The sequence below is a fragment of the Euwallacea similis genome, chromosome 18 (assembly GCF_039881205.1).
Source record: "Euwallacea similis isolate ESF13 chromosome 18, ESF131.1, whole genome shotgun sequence".
NCBI lineage: Eukaryota > Metazoa > Arthropoda > Insecta > Coleoptera > Curculionidae > Euwallacea > Euwallacea similis.
In genome coordinates this window covers 1,502,431-1,523,160 of record NC_089626.1, presented here as the reverse complement: position 1 = coordinate 1,523,160, position 20,730 = coordinate 1,502,431, and the positions used below count along the sequence as shown (strand labels likewise).

The 20,730-nt window shown below is 36.4% G+C and overlaps 1 protein-coding gene across 1 annotated transcript in view; it reads left to right on the top strand.

The window, feature by feature from the left end:
* The first annotated feature begins 2,180 nt into the window (after positions 1-2,180).
* The window catches only part of LOC136414690 (uncharacterized), a 28,294-nt gene continuing 9,744 nt past the window's right edge, over positions 2,181-20,730 (top strand). The window contains exons 1-5 of the mRNA XM_066398858.1: positions 2,181-2,292; positions 4,213-4,408; positions 4,894-5,154; positions 18,204-18,382; positions 20,206-20,448. Coding sequence (XP_066254955.1) covers positions 2,250-2,292; positions 4,213-4,408; positions 4,894-5,154; positions 18,204-18,382; positions 20,206-20,448 — 922 coding nt within the window. The 5' untranslated portion in view covers positions 2,181-2,249. The remainder of the gene's footprint in view (positions 2,293-4,212; positions 4,409-4,893; positions 5,155-18,203; positions 18,383-20,205; positions 20,449-20,730) is intronic.

Genomic DNA, 20,730 nt, shown 5'->3' with positions numbered 1-20,730 from the left:
GATTGTTTGAATGCGAATTTTCAAAGGATTTGTATCCTTTGAGCTTCTCTTTAGGGGTGGTTCCCAATTTTTTTTTGAATTGCCTAAGCTTCCATTGATAATCTTGAGAATCTGGGAAATTACAATAAAATGTTCAACCTTTACCTCAAGTAAATGCTTGAATGCTTTTAACTTCTCTACGAGTTTCTAGAGGAATTGAAACTTTCAGGTTTGAAGTTGGATTATAGAAGATGTTTAAACAGTTGTCAAAGTAAGAAAAAGTTCCTATCGACACGCCCTGGAATCGCTTGATTTCCGAAATACAGGGTGCTGAAGTTTAAAAAAAATTACTGTCGAATTCTTTCGAAAGCACCAGGTTTTTTTAATCACCCTGTGTTGCGAAAAGAACGCGATGAGCTTTTTTCATTTTGACTTAGAAAATGTCGCCATCCCGCAGAGTTTTCAAGAATTTTTCGACTTTTCTAAGGTGCTGGTTTCGTTTTTTTCTGCTCTAAGAGGATGTTTTTGTATTTTCCATGATTTAAAATTCGATATGTGTTAGAGATTTTTTTAACCTTTTGTCCACGACTTTCCAAAGGAGCTGTGTTTTTTGGCTATATTACAGAAAAATTAACAACAAAAAATGGATATATTAAACTGCGACGCAAGGTATTTGTCATATAAAGCTTTCCATACCAACCCTTTGAAACATGCAGCACTTTTGGTCTTGTCACATCTGAGCTTTTAATGTTGCTTAAAAGCTTCAACGCCTCACTAAGCAAGATTGACATGCACGTGAGTACTCTAGGTAACTCTGTACATATTTGTGTTATTGGTTTAACCTTCTACGTCAATACTTTTTAGAGCTGAACGAGCGTCGGTAAATTTAAATACCTCCATCCACTTTGTGGATTATCCCGATGCAGTGGAAAGCTCACCGTTTAAAGGCCGCTTGAAAAATAATCCCTTAGGGCGGAATTTTTCTGCTATAGTTCAAGTTCGTATAGGTGAGTGATTTTATGTCGTTATCTCCATGTATAAGCATGCAAATTGCCACATGATAGATGGGACTTTCGTGGAGTGAAAGGGAGTAAATTCTGATACATAAATTTTTCCCTAAAGGGTGCCGCCTCCAATTCCGTTGAAAGATAAATAGCAAGCGTTGGCAAAAACTTAAATTGAATGTGTACTGGGAGCTTACTTAATGAGAAAGATATAAAATATTACTGAGTATTTAAGTTCAAGATTTAGTTGAGTTGCAAAAGTTCAACAAAGTTTCTGAAACATTGTAAGGGAAGTTAATTGAAACTTCGAGGTTGTCGAAGGTTCATATTCATATATTAAGCTTCTTACAATGGCGAGTGTAAATTTAATTATGAAATTTTAAACGTTTGCAGAAATCGTAGGTCGTACCGTTAACCTTCTGGACTTAATGGTGAAGGAACTTTGGTACCAGTAGAGTTGAGTGCCAACATGTTGTGAGTAAGGTCTTTTAACATTACATCTCTATCGATTTACAATAATCGATTGCAACCAATGGAATGACCGCAAAGAGGATTTGCTTACGAACATCCACTTTGTGATTTAGCTACTCCACATTCATTTTACCGACTTCTGCGTAAGCGCTAAATCTTCCAAACTTAAACTATTTTTCGCAGAAAATAAATCTATTCAATTTCATTATTGTTGGCAGTCTTTATGTTGTTCGCACAAAATAGAAAAGGCTCAACTGTTAGATACAAAGGTAAAGCCCTACCTTCATCCATTCCTTTTATTCCATGCATTATTGCACACCTATTGGAGGGTTTCAGAGTCCATTTTCATTTTTGAATTTTCATTGTACTACTCTAGAGGAGCAATTTTAAGGAAGAAACGCAATTCCTGTCGAAAATTCTAACGAGTGGATATAAAGTTTCACTAAAAACCAACAGCAAAGCTTACCAAATGATGAAGGCCACCTAACTATATAGAATAAAGGGCTTTGGGATAAACGGTTGTTTCTGCCACTAATGAGAAAGCAGCCATTTACATTTGAAAGGACCCGAAAGGTTTAGATTAAACCCAAACGTGTCCGACATTTTTGTTCGTGGTTGTAATAAGATGTGTGAGATTATTGGGATGTTTAATAAAAGTAACAATTTTTTGCTGTTATCTCATCATGAAACAACAAAGGAGATAACGATAGTACTGAATTGGGAACACCTAAGTTCTAGGCAATGAATGATTAATTTGCTGGTTATCGTGAGGGTGATGTGTCCGCATTATAAAGGATGAAAGGGATACTTTTGTACATTTCTGTGATTCTAGCGAGTTGTGAGTAACGATTCTTTAGTGTTATGGCAGGAATTAACATGTAAATGTAACCAAAGTTGCAGGTCGATAGCAGAAACTTCGAATTAGGGCTGTGGCATAAAAATGTGTTACCTGAAAAATAACAAAAGTTTTTGCTTAAGTATCGTTTAGGAAATATTCTGCCACAGATATAAACGTGCACACAAAACCTTCTATTGTACCACAATTTTTATCTTGAAACATGTTTGTTTAAGTTAATAACTATCAATGCAATGAAAACCACATAAAATCACAAAATGAAAATTAAAGACATGCACATGGAATTTATTTTTAGAGAGCGGTCAGGGTACCATAAACATGTATTAATCATGCACAATGGGTTGATTTATATCCACTTACCCAGTTGACTTATCAGAGCAGACTAATTTATGTCTCTCCAAAAAAGCGTTTTGATTTTAAAAATCCAAAATATGTGGAAAATATTTTAACTATTATAATCCTATAGGAAATGCACTAGGCTCTGATCAGATTAGTTGGCCACTAAATAGGCGAGAGACTTGCGCTTAAATACTTTGAATTTGGTTATTCAGTATTATAATGATTGCCAAACAGGCAAAGAACTAAACAGCGTTTCAATTGTTTCAGCGTGCTGGAAACGCCTTAAAGGCATGCGCGTCACATTCGTCAATTCTTATTTTGAAAATTTGGTTATTATTGATTAGGTCAGTTAATATCACACGTACTGAAGCGCCCCGGAAAAATTCTCCAGTGGTTGTCCAAGTGTCGCTCTGATCACTAAATCTTTGCTAAATATTATAGAAATTTAATGAATATCCGTTGTATGGTCATTTTGTGAATTACCTGAAGATCTGCAATAGTATAGTTATAGAATTTCTCTTATATTCATTTATATTTATAAGTTTCAATCTATTCGCGTGGCATTCATATACTTAACATATAAAATATCGACAGCCAAATTAATCAGAAAATATTATCTAAAATCATTTGAAATCATACATTTTTAAATTTATCTTACTCTAAATTTCAATCACGCTCACCTGCCGAGTTTTGCCGGTATTAACGCACGCGCCATGCTTCGCAATTGCCAATTACTTGTTGAGAGTTATCCATTCACGGTCTTATTGACATATATTCGGTATTTACTGACCTAAATCTAGGTAATAGCTATTTATATCAAAGTGGAACGAAACCAAATCTGGGACGCAATTTCCACATTTGTAATTTTTCTGGCAAATTGGACCATTCAGCAAGAAGCTGCAATGCGAAATTGGATATTTTGAGATATTAATTGGGTGTGAGTTTCAACTCTGATTGTGAATAATTATTTGTATCGCGAATTTGTTTTTTTTTTTAATAAAAAAGTACCTTCCTCAACGAGAGGGCGAAAAACAAAGTTTTACGATTTACTGGGGGATTTAACTTCACGTCACTAGTTTCCTCTCCAAAAAGCCTTCTAGCCAGGCTACGTCGACTATAACTATAAATTTTAACAGAGTGTATGTGTGCTCTATCTACCCCACTTACTCCAGGATCTAGAACTAAGCTGAAGCGGAAATATCTACTTTAAAGGTCAGGGAACTGCCCTATTTTTCAAACTTATATAACGTTCGCAAAAATAAAATATTCAAGCTATGTAACCAAAATTTATGGAATAATTCTACTAAACAAAAAAAATTATATAGGCATTATGATCGCAAATGAAGGCATATTTATTCAGAACATTATTGGTCTTTTTGCAACTCTCTCAGAGTGGTCTGCACACTAATGGCGCAGGCGCCGTTGAAATATCCCGCTAAATGAATATTTTGGTTAAAATTAAGGTTATCACAGGTTTTTGAATTAGGAAATTTTACCGTCATATTTGGTTAACACTTAAGCACATGCTTATTACTTAAACTATTAAATAAAAAAAAATTTTAGGTCTATCTCCTGGAAAAACGTCCGAAACTTCATCATCCGTTCCCGATATATTACAAGCATGCTACAGGAGGAATTTCACGATTATATCCAGACCACCTCTTACAATGAAAGTTTTAATCGAAATGTTACGTAAAGTAGAACTGAGCGAAAAGTACAACACTAACACCAGGGTGCTAACGACGTCTATGATACATGGGTAAGCGATTTAAAGAAAGAATTTTTTCCTTTTCTCCCGATTAGTTTATTTAAATTACGTTGATGCGTTGTACATTTTTTGCTGAAATGTTTTTAAAATTTACAAAAATCTGCATACAAATTGGGGTGGTAATTTGAGCGTTTATAACGTCATTAAGATCCGCTTTTCATTATATTTCTAAGCAGCTAAACGTTTCTATAAATATTTCATTAAGTTTGAAAGAGAGGGAAGAAAAATGTACTTAAATATTCTCGATAGCTATTCACTACATGAACATTCAATTAAGGAGATTAAACGTACACTGCACTGATCCCACATTTAAGAATTTACGAACAATAAGCTTTATTCACTCTCAAATATGGAAGTATGTAAATTTATTCGGGATTCAATTGTTGTTTAAAATATTGTAAACAAAGCAAGCTCTCCAATTAAGCTTGAAAATAAAATGACGGGGGTTTTCCAAAACTAATGGCTTTCACTTTTAGAATAATTTTCGATGGGATTGAAAGGAGTCCAGATATGACCGAGACTGATTTCGCAATTCCTTATGCTGCCACTCTGAATAAATTCCATAAATTCAAAGTTATCCTTGAGTACTTAATATCCGGAAAGACCTCGTTATTTCCCGTGGAGACATTAATTCTAGAGGAATTATGTTTTCTACATCAATTGGCTTCGAATACTGTATATAGATTTGTAAGAGGGGATGAAGATTCTACATGCGAGGATTCTTCTTTGATGCCAGGGTAAGTACATTGGCATGAATATTGCGGCCCCGGGACGAACCATTAGGGTCATGAAAATCAATTTGCTTGAAATATGACAAACCGATTTAGAATATTTTATAATTGTAAAATGAAAATAATTTAAACCAATGTCCTGCCAACAACAAGTCCCCTGGTAAAGCCTGCTCAACCGGCGCAGAAAATTAAACAGAAAGTTAGGGGAGTTTCGCTTCAAAAATGAATTCTGTTCTCTATACCCATAATAATTTTAATTTGATATAATAAGGAGGAAATTTATATTACTTTGTACACAAACGAGCTACTAATATGGTGTTTCTGACAAAAATTTTTAGAGAGGTTGAATCCCCTCATTGTAATTCACGTCAGAGGCAGAGTTTGCGATATTTCTCTGGGCTTTATGTATCTTCAAAACCTAAATAAATATAATAACTTTGCATATTCGAAAGCCCTAAATATATATTGGAAAGTATAAGCGCGTTAGTAACACAGCGACCTAGGGGCATTTTCATATTGAACATCCCCACAATCCTTCACGCAAATGTTGCCAAACATTACTTGGAAACAAAAACAGACGTTGAGTAGAGAGCAAATTGACTGCGGTCGATAATGGGTTTGCTATTTGAGTGATATATGTATTAACGACGCAGTCATTTATTTACAAATGAATATTGCATAATTACGCAAAAGGGAAATGTAGTGGTCCAATTTTCTGACCCTTTCACATTCGTCCATTTTTAATTTGGACCAACGTTTAGGCCTCATCACAACCATTTGCGGCAAATGAAAACCTGTCGTTCTTTTCTTATTTGTAGGGAGAGAAGCGGAAATACTAAAAGGGAAACTCGAAATTAAACACCCATTTTAGAACATGTTTCTGATTTATTTCTTTGTTGGTAATTTATTCTTGCGTAAACTGCACAAGCAATTATATGCTCGGCATAATGAGAGGCGAACTAACAGGAGTGAAGGATAGATTATCATGGGTCTTTTCTAAATTAATTCATAACATTTAGCTGCCAACATCAGATTTTCCAGTCAAATGAAGTTTCGCGAATCGAGAGGTGATTTCATTATGCCTTTTTTCTTTCAAAGATAGAATTATATTTTTAAAAAATACCGATCATATTGCATTAAACGAAACTAGGCAGTAAGCCAAAAAGATATTTCAGGTGTTATAATTTTATGTCGCCAACTGTAATACAATATTTGTGGTTTCCCAAGCATGTAGAGGGCAACATCATCTGGTCAATGCGATTTTATGGCCCAAGAAGGTCGAAGGAAACAACCCTTTGTCTTGCAATGTGCAAAATGAAAAGAGGTTTTACAGCTAAAAATGTAAGTAGTGTTCACTGCTCTAGCGCTCTTGTTTGAACAGAGATGGAACATTTGATGATGAAGAAGAGATGAAACATTTCGCGATGTTCTAATGGTTTGAACCGCTCTACTTCAGCTGACGAAGTTTGAGCTGCTCTTCCTAGCAGTTACGGCATCGCCTGAATCGACATATTAGTGCGACTCTCTTCGGAATAGTTGGGTTTCATCAAAAGAATGCGCTTCTTAATGATGAGAGTTGTTTGCGTTCAGCTCTGATTGTCTTCTCACAGAAACTCCTCGCAAAGAGACATAGACTGTTCTCCTTGATAAAGAGAAATTGATCGCAATGTGTAAAGCTGACTTTTTAAGAGCTTTTCGCTATAATGTTTGTGTTTCATCTCACATCATCTGTTATGACATATATATGATTAATTTCAGATTTACTGTAGTCACAGATATACATATATGTGTATATATACCTTTGCATAGTACGAGATATTCTAAGCTTTGAAATGAAATTGCTTGAACATTAATTAAAAGCAGAAAGGGGCTTTTTACAACTTGAATAAGTCACTTAAAACTAATTCGGCCTTTAATTAAGGTATGTATTTCAAACGAATAGAGACATTCGACTGAAAACTGCCTACAGGTCCACAAACAACCGTATCTACATATTCACTCCCTTAAATGAGGCCTCTCGGAGGTACGCATCGATCTCTCACGCCCTCCCTAGAGGTTAACAAATATCCTCTGAAGGTTACCGGTTTATGCCAGTATATTACATTGCCGGCATATTTGACACTTACGAGGGTCAAGTTTTAAGATAATAATCCCATTGGGACCAAATGTTTGATTTAATCCCCTAAATGGCAATGTCGAGTTTCAACATGAGGGATTTCGTTTGCCTTTTATGTTCCGAAAATTACTCGAAGGAGTAATGGTTTTAATTACTCATTTTGTCGTTTTTAAACAGCCCCAGTTCTCTGTTATTTTGTACCTGGTACACCGCATTAGTATGTAAATAAAGGATTTTCTTGTAATAAGCTTCATCAAGAATTCCTGATTATTGAAATTTTCAGAAACAATGCTCGAAGCTTCTGTTAAAGGTGACTTTGCAGCATTTGTATTACTGTTAAACTGGAAAGACGACAAACTTCTATTAAACAACTCTTGGAATTTTAAAAAGTTTTCCCCGATTTACTTGCTGATTGCAACTGTGAAGGAATTTTATTTACTTGCCTATAGAGGCTTTGCGGTTGTTCTATACGAGAGGATAGACAAACGTCTGGTATTCATCATAATGGATGGAAAACAAATGTGGTAAACTTTACTGTGGAAAGAAAATGCCCCATTTCCTTCGTGAAACTGAAATATTTTTTTATTTTTGAAACCGAGATTTATCTGTTGTGAATGGAGGTATTTTTCTCTACTATGAGATATACTCTCTTTAGGTGGAGGTATGGTTCACTACTTCGAAACAAATTGTAGAGAGCGAAGTCAAATGAGACTAACAAATTCTTTACCTAACCATATCGTGTGACTATATGAATATATTTGATACGTTCGAGACCGATAGTTTATTCTTTTTTCTTCCTTTTTTTTAAATTTTAGTAATAATATCTCATACAGCAGCAGGAGTGGTAGCGGTGGAATTGCACACTGTTCTCAGATAAAAATAACTGAGAATAACGCTCACCCTTTATTAAGGGCTCGGAAAGACACCCTTGTTAACGCGTCACTGACAAATTCGCCAGCGTCTTCAGAACTCAGGAAAAAAGAGTAGAAAAACGGAAATAAACGGTGAACTAAAATCAATGAGATATGAATATTTAAATTGTGTGAAACTCTCCAAAATGGCTCTTTTTGTCTCGATTCGCCAGCGAAACGTTAACAAGGGTGTTCATTCGAGCCTCGCAACCTGTGAAGCGTTATTCCTAAAAAACGGTGATTATACATTTTAAAAGCTAAGACAAGGGGGGTAAGGGCTAAGACATTATCAAGGGTATTAATTATATACAGGGTTCGTCCCATGAATATTCGAGTAATACAGGAGGCAAAATCTTAGTAAAAACCTCACAGTACACGCGTATTGATTTAAATATCTTCACTCTTTCCAAGCGTAACCGAATTTGAATTTTAAAGCAGTGCCTTAAGTTATATTGTGCTCTTTGATGCAAACAAACTGTTTGCTATAAAAAAGCCTCGAGAGAAATTTATTTAGTTAATCCCTCAAATGAGATGCCCCTTTTTTAATCTGTACTGCAGTGCGTCTCCTTAGAAAAGAGGCTCTCGCGCCTTTCTCAGATGTTTCCTCGGTTGTTAATTACGTTTAATGATTTACCCTCCTGCTGTATCGGGAACAAAGCCTTTAAATTATACTTCTAGATGTCTAAATGTCAGGCAAAGACTTATTCTGCTACCTAAGGCAATAACACGTCGATATATAAAACTTCGCGGTCGCTATTAAGGGTATGTTTGATTTTACCCTCCAGTTTGCCGCCAACAAGAAGTATTAACAAGAGAAATGACATTGTGACATAATTGCTTTAGACCCCACTAGGGACCCTAACAAATATTTATTTGTGGCGCTTTGAGGCCTCAACGCTATAAAGCTATTTATATCGATTTTCTTCCTACATGCACTTATATCCTTCGAAAAACGAAATGTTTGCGATGAACCGAGAAAGGTCCTGACGGGAACATTTTATTATTCTGTAATGGGCTGTGTGCATTTCGGGAGAAAGCAAGCATATTACATCTTTCATACAGCTACTTGAGCGCCCAATAAATATGGAAAAGCTTTAGAAAGGATTAAGAAAATATATGAACGATTTTTTCTATAGGATAAACGAGGCCTAGAAAGGAAGTTTAATTTTCTTTTGAGGAATAATTGTCAGTTGAAGGTTTAAGATTAAAAATATCTGAAGTTTCTCTCGAGGAAGGAACGCATCACCGGAAACCCACGTATGAGGTACCTCCACATGTTATTTCCTGTGAGGTGAACGAGTTCCTCCTCTTCATGAACAGATGGAACTAGACTTGATTGAGATTGAGACATACGTACATTTTCAGTCCGCTGCAAACACCACACTGCCTTAGATCAGTCCAGCAGCAAGCCCATCTGGACTCGTGCCTAACCCAAGAATGTTATCCTCGTATAACTCTCTGTTCCTAGACTCTCTCCTCCTTGAGCGCATATTTCGATCTCTTTATAAGAAATTATCGCCATCTTTCTTTTCCTCATTAAAAGCTCAGATGAATCCGTTAACGCATTGAGAGCTGCATAGAAAGGGTTGTGAAGGCGTTAGTCTGAACAAGAGCGATGGGCGGAAATGTCTTACACAAAATGCAACACCGAGGTCAAATCTATTGAGGCAAGATCGAGACCTAAGCAGTGGTTTGAGGCTCGTTTGCATTGCATAGAGCTCTCTTCAATATTTCGACACAGGGCAGTTTTATCATTTACAGCAAACCACACATGGAGAAGGAATGAAGATCCTCAAAGTCAGAAAGCGCTTGAGTCCTGAGAGCTTGCGTGTGTCCCTCAGTAATATTTTGAGTGACCGTTCTTGGAATACCAATTTTTAGCTTAATCTTACGGTGACAATAATTATATTCCATCAAACCAAAGATTTCCTGGGTAACACGATACCTCTCCCCCCTCCCCCTCCAACTCCTATACAGGCTGTTCCACTTAAGACTCCCTCTACGGATATCTTAAAAACGAAGCAAGTTATTTAAAATTTGTAAATTGGTGTTGTTAATCGCTTCAAAAATCTTGAATTTGTTAATATCATTTTTTTTATATTAGGTGTATACCTATGACTCCGCGTTTTTTTACGCATTTTCAACTGCTTGAAACTGTATAAATTTATTACCAATGTTTATTAAAAATAATTTCCATCGTTAATGACAACATTTTCCCAGAGATTAGGCAGTTTATAGATTCCATCGTAAAAAAAATTCGTCAGTTTTGAAGCGATCCATTCATCAAGCCATTCTTGGACTTCTTGGCGATTCTGGAAGCGTTGCTCTGGCAAACCGTGAGCCATTGAACGGAAAAGGTGATAATCCGACGGGGCGATATCTGGCGAGTATGGCGGGTGTGGTAAGACTTCCCATTTGAAATCCTTCAAGGTGTTCTTGACTGGTTGAGCGACACGAGGCCTTGCGTTGTCATGAAGCAGTATGACTTTGTCGTGTCGATCTGCCCATTCTGGCCTCTTTACTGCGAGTTGATTACGCAACTGCACTAGTTGTTGGACGTAACGATTGGCAGTGACTGTTTCGCCAGGTTGGAGAAGCTCGTAATAGAGTACGCTGCGCTGGTCCCACCAAATGCAGAGCAATACCTTCTTCCCGTGGATATTTGGCTTTGCGGTTGAAGTTGTTGGCTCACCCGGGCTTACCCATGATTTTTTCCTCTTTGGATTGTCGAAGTAAAGCCATTTTTCATCTCCGGTCACGATACGATGTAGAAAAGACTTTCTTTGAAAACGTTCAAGCAAGATCTCACACGTCGTTTTTCGTTGCTCTTTGTTCCTTTCCGTCAATTCATAAGGCATCCATTTTCCTTCCTTCTGAATTTTTCCCATAGCGTGAAGACGAACCGAAAGCGTTTTCTGCGTGACGTTAAGGGAAGATGCGAGCTGTTCTTGCGTTTGCGCGGCGTCTTCGTCCAACAAAGCCTGCAGTTCTTCGTCTTCAAATTTTTTCGATGGCTTACCATGCTCCTTGTCGTTGAGGTCGAAATCACCTGATTTGAAGCGCTGAAACCATTGTTGGCAAGTTCTTATAGACGCAGCACCATTGCCATAAGCCTCAACGAGCATTTGGTGAGCGGCAGTGGCGTTTTTCTTAAGATGGAAAAGGAAGAGCAAAGCTTCCCGCAAATGATGTTTATTCGGCACAAAGTTGGACATATTTAAACCTTAATTGAAAAGTTTTAAAAGGTCATATAGCAATTATCATATATAAATAGAAAGCTGGTAATACGGAGTAAAAAATGAAATAAAATTCCTTAAATAAAAAAATATTTTTTCAAAGAAAATAGAACTAGAAATAAAAACGCGGAGTCATAGGTATACACCTAATAATATAGTTTTTGCCTAGATGGCGCAAAATGGTCACATTTTTTTCGATCCCCAGAACATGAAGATGTGATGCATATGAAAGACTAATGAATTCTGAGTAATTTTTCTAATATATTATAATATTTTTCCTAATTTTCTTTCGTTTTCCATATATACCACAAAAAATGTCTTATATCTCGAAAACGAAAGAAAATTGGAAAAAATATTATATTGCATACATTATAATATACACACCCTGTATATGTGTGGTGCACGTAATTTAGTTCAGGTGCTAATTGTTAGTACCTGTTTTACGTTATTAATAATTAGTTCATTATAGGTGTATTATAATCTGGTTGTTGTCATAGGTAGGTCTGGCAAACCACCAATTATTATTATTTTTTAGAGTATTTTGTGAATAGTTACTTTTTTTCTTGTTAGTTTATTTAAGTAGTTGTCAAGATTAAAATAAAAGAGTTCCTTACAACATTCGCGATCATCAACATCTTTTAACCACACAAGGACAATTGGTGACCCCGATTCCGAACTCAACGCATCAACCCTCTAGAACACAAGCTATCTCATCCAATCATGCCACGTTCTAGAACCATCCAGCCAGAAGCTAACGTCATCGAGCCCTCTATGGATCAAGAAGCTAGAATCTTCATTAAAGCTCCACCATTTAGTAGAACAGATCCAGAATTGTGGTTTTCTCAATTGGAATCACAATTTTTTATCAATGGAGTGACTTCAGACGACTTGAAATTCCACACTACTATCGGAATTATGGACACAGAAAGTTTGATTTGTGTTAGAGATCTAATTATTAAACCTCCCATGAACAACAAGTTCCAAACCCTTCGTCAAAAGGTATTGGATGCCCTCGTAGAATCACAAGAAAAAAAGTATAAGAAACTTTTTTCGCAACTTCAACTTGGAGACAAAAAACCTTCCATACTTCTATCCGAAATGAACAGTTTGGGAGGCTCTTCACTTCAAGAAGAGATGTTGAAAACCCTTTGGATGCAGAGATTACCTCACAATATGCAGACCATTTTAACGGCATGTTCCTTGCCATTATCAGAAGTGGCGAATATAGCAGATAAAATTGCTGATATAGAGTTTTCCCAAGTTTCTCAAATCAAGTCAGAGGTATGCACAAGCAGTCCCAATGAAATCAACAAAAATACATCTTCAGAAGAATTCAAACACATCACTAAACGTTTGGATAAATTAGAGAGGCAAATCAGATCCCATTCGAAATTAAGATCTTCTAAATTTCGACGCAATTCACCCAGCAGAGATCGTCAAAATTCTTCATGGTGCTGGTACCATCAAAATTACCAAGAAAAAGCTCGCAAGTGTGTGTCTCCTTGTGATTACAAGAAGGAAAACTAACGATCGCGTCGTCCTGGGCAGCAGACGGCGCGGGTACAAAGGACTGCCAAGTGAAGATCTCCACGAACACCAACGAAGATAGACAAAAAAACATTAATATAATTAGTCACAGGTTAGTTATCAAAGACCCTTTAACTGGTATTCATTTCCTTATAGATACTGGTTCTGATGTTTCGTTGTTACCCAAATCTTTTCAAATACAACAAAATCAATCTCAATACACCTTATTTGCGGCCAACAACACATGTATTTCCACCTTCGGAACCAAGACTCTTACAGTTAGTTTAGGTCTCCGAAGAACGTTTACATGGAATTTTATTGTGGCACAAACAAATCATGCGATTATTGGAATTGATTTTCTCCACTATTTTAACATAATACTAGATTTGGGCAGTAAACGAATTATCGACAGCACAACTAATCTGACAAACAATGGTAAAATTTCTTGTCTTTCTACATCATCAGTTCATGCAATTCCTTCTTCATGCAAATATTTTGACATTTTGGTTCAATTTCCAGAAATTACAAAATTCTCATCTACTCCCTTATCACTAAAACATAGCACCTCTCACACTATTTTCACAGAAGGTTTTCCTATTTCTTCCAAACCTAGACGCCTTTCAGCAGAAAAGCTTAAATTGGCAAAACAAGAAATTCAACACCTCATTAACTTAGGTATTTGTCGTCCTTCAAATAGTCCTTGGGCCAGCCCTCTACATATGGTTCCCAAGAAAAACTCTTCCGATTGGCGACCGGTTGGAGACTATCGCAGACTCAATTCAATTACTGTGGTAGACAAATACCCAGTCCCCAATTTACATGACTTTTCTTATTTTCTCGAAGGAAAAACAATTTTTTCCACGATTGACCTCATCAGAGCTTATCATCAAATCCCAGTTGAAGAGGAATCCATTCCAAAAACAGCCATAATCACACCTTTTGGATTGTTCGAATTTACAAGGATGCAATTTGGATTGAAAAACGCAGCACAATCATTCCAACGCTTCATCAATGAAGTACTTGGAGATTTGGATTTTTGTTTTTCTTATATAGATGATATCCTAATTGCATCAACAAACGAAGCTCAGCACAAAGAGCATCTCAAAACAATTTTCGAACGTCTCCACCAATATGGGTTGACAATAAACCTAAACAAATGTGTTTTTGGCGAACATAAAGTTCAATTTCTCGGATACCAAGTTTCTGAAAAAGGTTCTTCTCCTCTTCCCGAAAAGGTATCCACCATTTCAAACTATCCTCTTCCTAAATCAATTTCAGATCTCAGACGTTTTCTAGGAATGCTCAATTTTTATCGTAAATGCTTACCTCACGCTGCACATCATCAAAGTGTTCTTCATGACTTACACAAAAACTGTAAGAAAAATGACAAAACACCAATCAAGTGGACTGACGAAACTGTGAATGCTTTCAATGAATGTAAACACGACTTAGCAAACGCTGCTACATTAAATCACCCCAGTTCATCAGCCCCACTTTCTTTAACAGTGGATGCATCAGATTTTGCTATGGGAGCAGTTGTAGAACAAATGGTAAATTCCTCATGGAAACCCTTAAGCTTCTTCTCCAAGAAATTTTCAAAAACTCAATGTAATTACAGTACTTACGATCGCGAATTACTTGCACTGTATTCAGCAATCAAATATTTTCGTCATTTTCTTGAAGGAAGACCTTTCACAATTTACACAGACCACAAACCGCTCATTTATGCATTCATTCAAAAATCTGATAAAGCATCTCCTAGACAAATGAGACATTTAGATTTCATTTCACAATTCTCAACCAACATACTTCACATAAGTGGCAAAAACAACATTGTAGCAGATACTCTATCTAGAATTCAAACCATTTCTTTTCCGAATTCCATAGATTACGATGAAATAGCAAAAGCTCAAACAACAGACCCAGAATTTCAACACATTTTTAGAAATCCTCAACTTACATCACTTACCTTAAAACAATTTCAAGTTCCTAATACACAAAATTTGATTTACTGCGACGATAGTAACTCTAGAATTCGCCCATTCATACCGAAACATTTTCGACAAGCTATATTTAATAAATTTCATAATCTTTCTCATCCAGGTATTAAAGGTACAACAAAACTTATTTCATCCCGTTTTGTTTGGCCTTCAATGAATAAAAATATCCGAGAATGGACTCGTTGTTGTATTAACTGTCAAAAAGCCAAAATTCATAAACACACTGTTACCCCATTCAAACAAATTCAAATTCCGGATTCCAGATTCCATGATATTCACATTGATATAATAGGTCCTTTACCTCCCTCAAACGGTTTCACTTATTGTCTCACAATTATTGATAGATTTTCTTGTTGGGCAGAGGCTTATCCCATGACCAATATATCATCAGAAACCGTTGCCAATTGCTTTTATAGCAATTGGATTTGTCGTTTTGGCACCCCTATTAAAATTTTTACAGATCAAGGTCGTCAATTCGAAAGCTCTCTTTTCCAATCCTTAACCCAAATTTTAGGCTGTAAACGTGCCCGTTCTTCTCCTTACCATCCGAATACAAATGGCAAAGTAGAGAGATGGCATCGAACATTAAAAGCAGCTATCAAAGCTTATGCAACTGAACGCTGGACAGAAATCTTACCTACTATCTTACTCGGATTACGTTCTACCTTACGAGAAGAGATAGGAGTTTCTCCTGCTGAAATGTTGTACGGTACAACGTTAAGACTACCAGGTGAATTTTTTCAAGACAGCAATATCGTTGACCATCCTTCTTCTTTTATACAAACCCTCAAACAAAAAATGCAATCTCTTCAACCAGTTCCAACTACTCATCATTCTAACAGAAAAATTTTTATAACTCCTGAATTAAACACTTGTACACATGTTTTTCTTCGGAATGATACCATAAAGAGATCTCTTCAACCTCCGTATGAAGGTCCCTTTCTTGTTAAAAAACGTGAAGACAAATATTTTACAATTGTTGTCAGAGATAAGGAAGTGAATATTTCCATGGATAGGTTAAAACCTGCATTTTTAATCTCACAAGATCCAAAAATTAATAATCAATTCGATTCTCTTATCAACCAACCAATCATCCATCACCATACAAAGAAGAAAGATAAAACCGTACGTTTTGCTAATGTATAAATTATTAATCATAATTAAATTATATTTTTATATTGTAACGATTAATACCCTTAACATTATACCTCCGTTATTGGGGGGGGAGTATTGTGGTGCACGTAATTTAGTTCAGGTGCTAATTGTTAGTACCTGTTTTACGTTATTAATAATTAGTTCATTATAGGTGTATTATAATCTGGTTGTTGTCATAGGTAGGTCTGGCAAACCACCAATTATTATTATTTTTTAGAGTATTTTGTGAATAGTTACTTTTTTTCTTGTTAGTTTATTTAAGTAGTTGTCAAGATTAAAATAAAAGAGTTCCTTACAACATTCGCGATCATCAACATCTTTTAACCACACAAGGACATATGTATATTTCCTTTTCCCGAAGTGATTAAATGGTTCTGGAATTATTTATGTTGCTTTTACTGCCATGTATATGTTAGGAATATCATGTTATGGCTGTTGTTATCACAGTTCTAAATTCACTACATCAACGCGATGTCGGAAATTAATTTAGTAATGACGACCAATACCTAACAGATACCATCACTCCGACTTCCGTTCCCCTATAATTTGATTAGTTGTGGTCAATACCGTGATTGAGTTCACATTCAAACAAAATCTTTCGTGTTTAATGACGGGGGGTAAATCAAATCTGACTTTCACTTCCAGCATTATGTGTATATTCCATTAAACGCTCACACATAAATTCTCCAACAGTTAACACCATGTTACGTTAAAGGCAGGAAATTTGGAAAGTTTGGATATTGTTTCGGATCGTTTCCTAAGTTTTAAACTGTCAGGGGTGGCAATAAATCCAAAGAACCATTTTTCTTATTTCGTTTAAGTGTGATTCTCCAATTCTCCAGAGCTCGCAGGCTGGCTGCATATATCTTTGAGATGCAGATTATCACCGAAGATGTTTAATTTGATATTATCAGCTTCAATAAACACAAAACAGGATGGCCCAGGGTAATGTAATGCTCAGAGCATGTGCGAAACAAGTATGTAAATTTAATTATTGCCATAGCGTATGATCTTGTCTCATTTATTGATGTCTTAGTCAGATGACGACAGCTTAGGAAAAGCATTGATCTCGTGGCATGCCTGCTCTTCAGCTTATCTGCCTCGAGGAGGTTGTCTCGTTACACTTTGCGTTTCCAATCTTCTGATAAAAAAAGGTACAATTTCGACTGGAAATCAAGAGGTCCCAATTTTCTATGGCAGCTTTCAGTATAACGTTAAAAACACGAAGACGTGGAGTTAGTTTAATGATAATAGAATCCGAGGAGTGAATTGAAGGAGCGATGGAATAAACTAAACTAATGGACTGTAATGGAGAAACCCGCTACATGTTCAACTTTAGCACCCCATAGGAACGGGCGAATGAAGTAAATGAATATAAATGATCCTGAGCAGTTTAAAAGTCTGAATTTATTCATTTTGAAGCCCCAATACTTTTCGAACGTAAATAGGAAAGATTATAACTGAAAATCCATCAAGTTCAAGGTTTATCGAGCGATATTTAAATGCTGTAATCGGGAAAGCTAATCCGTGCAAAAATATGTTGTGGAGATCGCGCCTCCCTGCACATTGTGTTTTACCGATTAATAAACAAATATGCAAAACGTCGGGGGGAAATTTAAATCTTATTTGAATTATTGGCGAACTTCTGCGACTGCGAGGAAGAGGGTTGAAATTTTCGCCTGTAACCTGGGCCACAATATTCATGCAAGACTTGAACATTTTTCTTTCAGCTGAGAAGACGCTAATTCCGTTATAAAACCCCGGACTTAAAATTTCCAGCAATGACTAAATTAAAGTATTACAACTTTCCAGAGTTGTAATTCTTTTGATCCAAGTTTATGGAGCTCATCATGCAACTTAGTTAGCCAGTCAGAAATGGTAACATTTTACCACACAACCGCGATTTCCACAGTTGAAATAGCGAACTTCTCTAGTCGGTTTAATACTTGCAAGAATAATTAAGTATATAAGTACTAAAGTTCTGAAGCCGAATTGAATTACGTTAATGTTTGATCTCCAGCGCTTCATTCCGTCACTTACACAGTTTTGACTTGATTTGCTTGGAGTCCGTGTTATGGGAAAAATTAATTGATCATCTTAATTATTTCAGAAAATCTGCATATTACAGTACCTCAAGCACTCTAAGTAATTGCCCGTTGAAGCAGGGGAATATACAAACGAGATGGGGTCCCATATCAGCCTCGCATTTGATAGGAGGTATAGCGGCTGGATTGCAGCCAGAGCAAGTAACCTTCCAGAGAGTTTTTGACGCCATTCACATGCACGAAGGCGAGTAGAGATTTTCTCTTATTTTACAAGGTTTTGTGTCAATATTACGTCTATTTTTTGAACGATTGGGTTGCTTATTCGTTCCAAACCGTTTTTCGGTTCACGAAAGTAAAATATTCAAAAGCATATCCAATCAGCAGGATACTGATTGCTGATTGTTTTGCTGCTACGTCTATAGAGAATTAAAAAAGCTTGTTCCCGGATGGCCAATATTAATAACGTGAGGTCAAACACAAAATCCAAGGACCGCTGCTCAATTTCATACTCCAGGAATAGCAGGATAATACTGGCCCTTGTTGATTTTCCTTCATTTCCGGTAGCCTACTTACCAATGTCTGTTCGAGACGCAGCTCGAAAACTTGCTTTGAAAGGGCAGTTTTAATTTACCACATCTTAACCAAGATTATCCCCTATGGAAGCTCAAGTTCCCGTGCATGGTGGAACTGCGTAAACTACATTTACCACAAAATTACATCAAACCTAGACTTAGCTTCGAATCGATTAAACGGCTTTCAAGAAGCAACCTGTCGCTGCAATTTGAATATGACGACAGTCATGATTAATTCTATATCTGTGCTGCTCCTCGAAATTTAATTCGAATTGTTAGCAGTAATTACACCCATTTATCCAGCCATTTTAGTGGTATGATTTTAATTTATTATTAGAGGATCGCTCAAACGGCTTAATTGGGATATGTGCTAATGACTTCAGGGAGATATTTAGTCGGTCGATGTGGATGCCGTTCATTCGAAAAAACAATTCATTACCGAGCTTTTTATTTAAGGATTTTGTCGTTGCTGCGCAAGCTCGTCGCGTGGTCTGTGTTAAATCAAGCGCATGATTAGAAGTTATATCTTGATGTAATTTTGGACAGACAAAGTAATAAGACACAAAAGAAGTCATCTTTCGATCTCGATAGCCAAGATTACTTTTATTTGGAGCAGTGAAAGTCTGAAAAGGATTTTCGATACGGTTCCTTTTACTGGTTAACCAGAAATTCAATATAAAAGGCAAGGATCGTCATTTTCTCTTTAAGGCAGATATTGTCATCGAGCTTAACGAGGTGAACTACTCTATCGACCTCATCTCTGCAGATAAGACATTTACAATATGGACTGTTTATTAAATCAAATAACTGATTTAATCGCCACTTCCGTAAAACAACTCCGTATGTAATAATGTCCTTCATTTGAAGCTGTTTTGTCATGTAGAAATGCGGACAAAGCTCCTTTTATTGCTTTCTTTCGCTTTGTCAAAAAACTTGATGGATGATTGGTTATAGTGATTTAAAGCAAGAGAGGGTTTAGCAGAGCCTCTTTTTCGCGTTATTGTTTTTATTAGCGATTTGGTAAAGCAATGTCTCTGGAAGCTAAAGCAAAAATGCCTTGCTTTGTCTGAACCCGATTTGCTGCTTACATATTGGTATGTACGGTAGATATTTTATTAAAACATTAGAGTTGATCGTATCTATAGAATGTACGGTTTTATATTCTATTTCAAAAGCGCTATTCATTCCCGAAAGAACAATTCATTATTTGCCCACATTTATACTTAATAAATGTTTCGACCCAAAAAACCCATCATCAGACCTTTTTTTTATTTAAAGTCAGCCCTTGCATTCATTTTTTCTATTTACCTGTTAAAATTTCTGTCCCCTTGGACACAGATGAAGTACATTACAGAGGCGCTCTTCAGAAACCGCCAGACCCAAAGGGAGTTGCCCTGAGTTGGGTTCCGGGTCACAGCCCTGTTAAGTTGTACGAAAAAAGCAATTTATTTTATTTCATTTATTTTATCGTTCTTACGCGCAATTTTTTTTCTAGGAAAAAATTTATCACTTTCATACGAGGTGCCTCCCGATTCTAATAACGTGAGTCAAAACATCGATAGCATACTTTTCGTTACAATAACAGGAGATCTAGGGGAAGTGGTTTTAAGTCAAGCAACTGAAACCCCTGCTATCGGCAATCAAGGATATTGGAACGATACTTTACTCCCCAGGGCATTTTATTTGAAATCGCAGCAATGGGACTTGACCGAGGCGGAAATTCTTGGAGGAATTGATGGTAACTAATCAGTATACGTAGAAGGCTTTAATTCTGAGATGATCATGAAAATATGTATATAAAGTACTTGATAAGATATAGAATTACCACGTAACGCTAGCTGGAGCGTTAAAATAACGATGAGAAGGATTTTATGGACGGAATGATCTTATCGAGATAATGGAAATGGGAAAACAATGGCAAGCCACATCTTGCTTGCTTAGCGAATCAGAACGAAGGTCTGGATAGAATGTAATGACTTGCAAAAAATGGGGTTATTAAGTTAGTTGCTTCGTAAAAAGC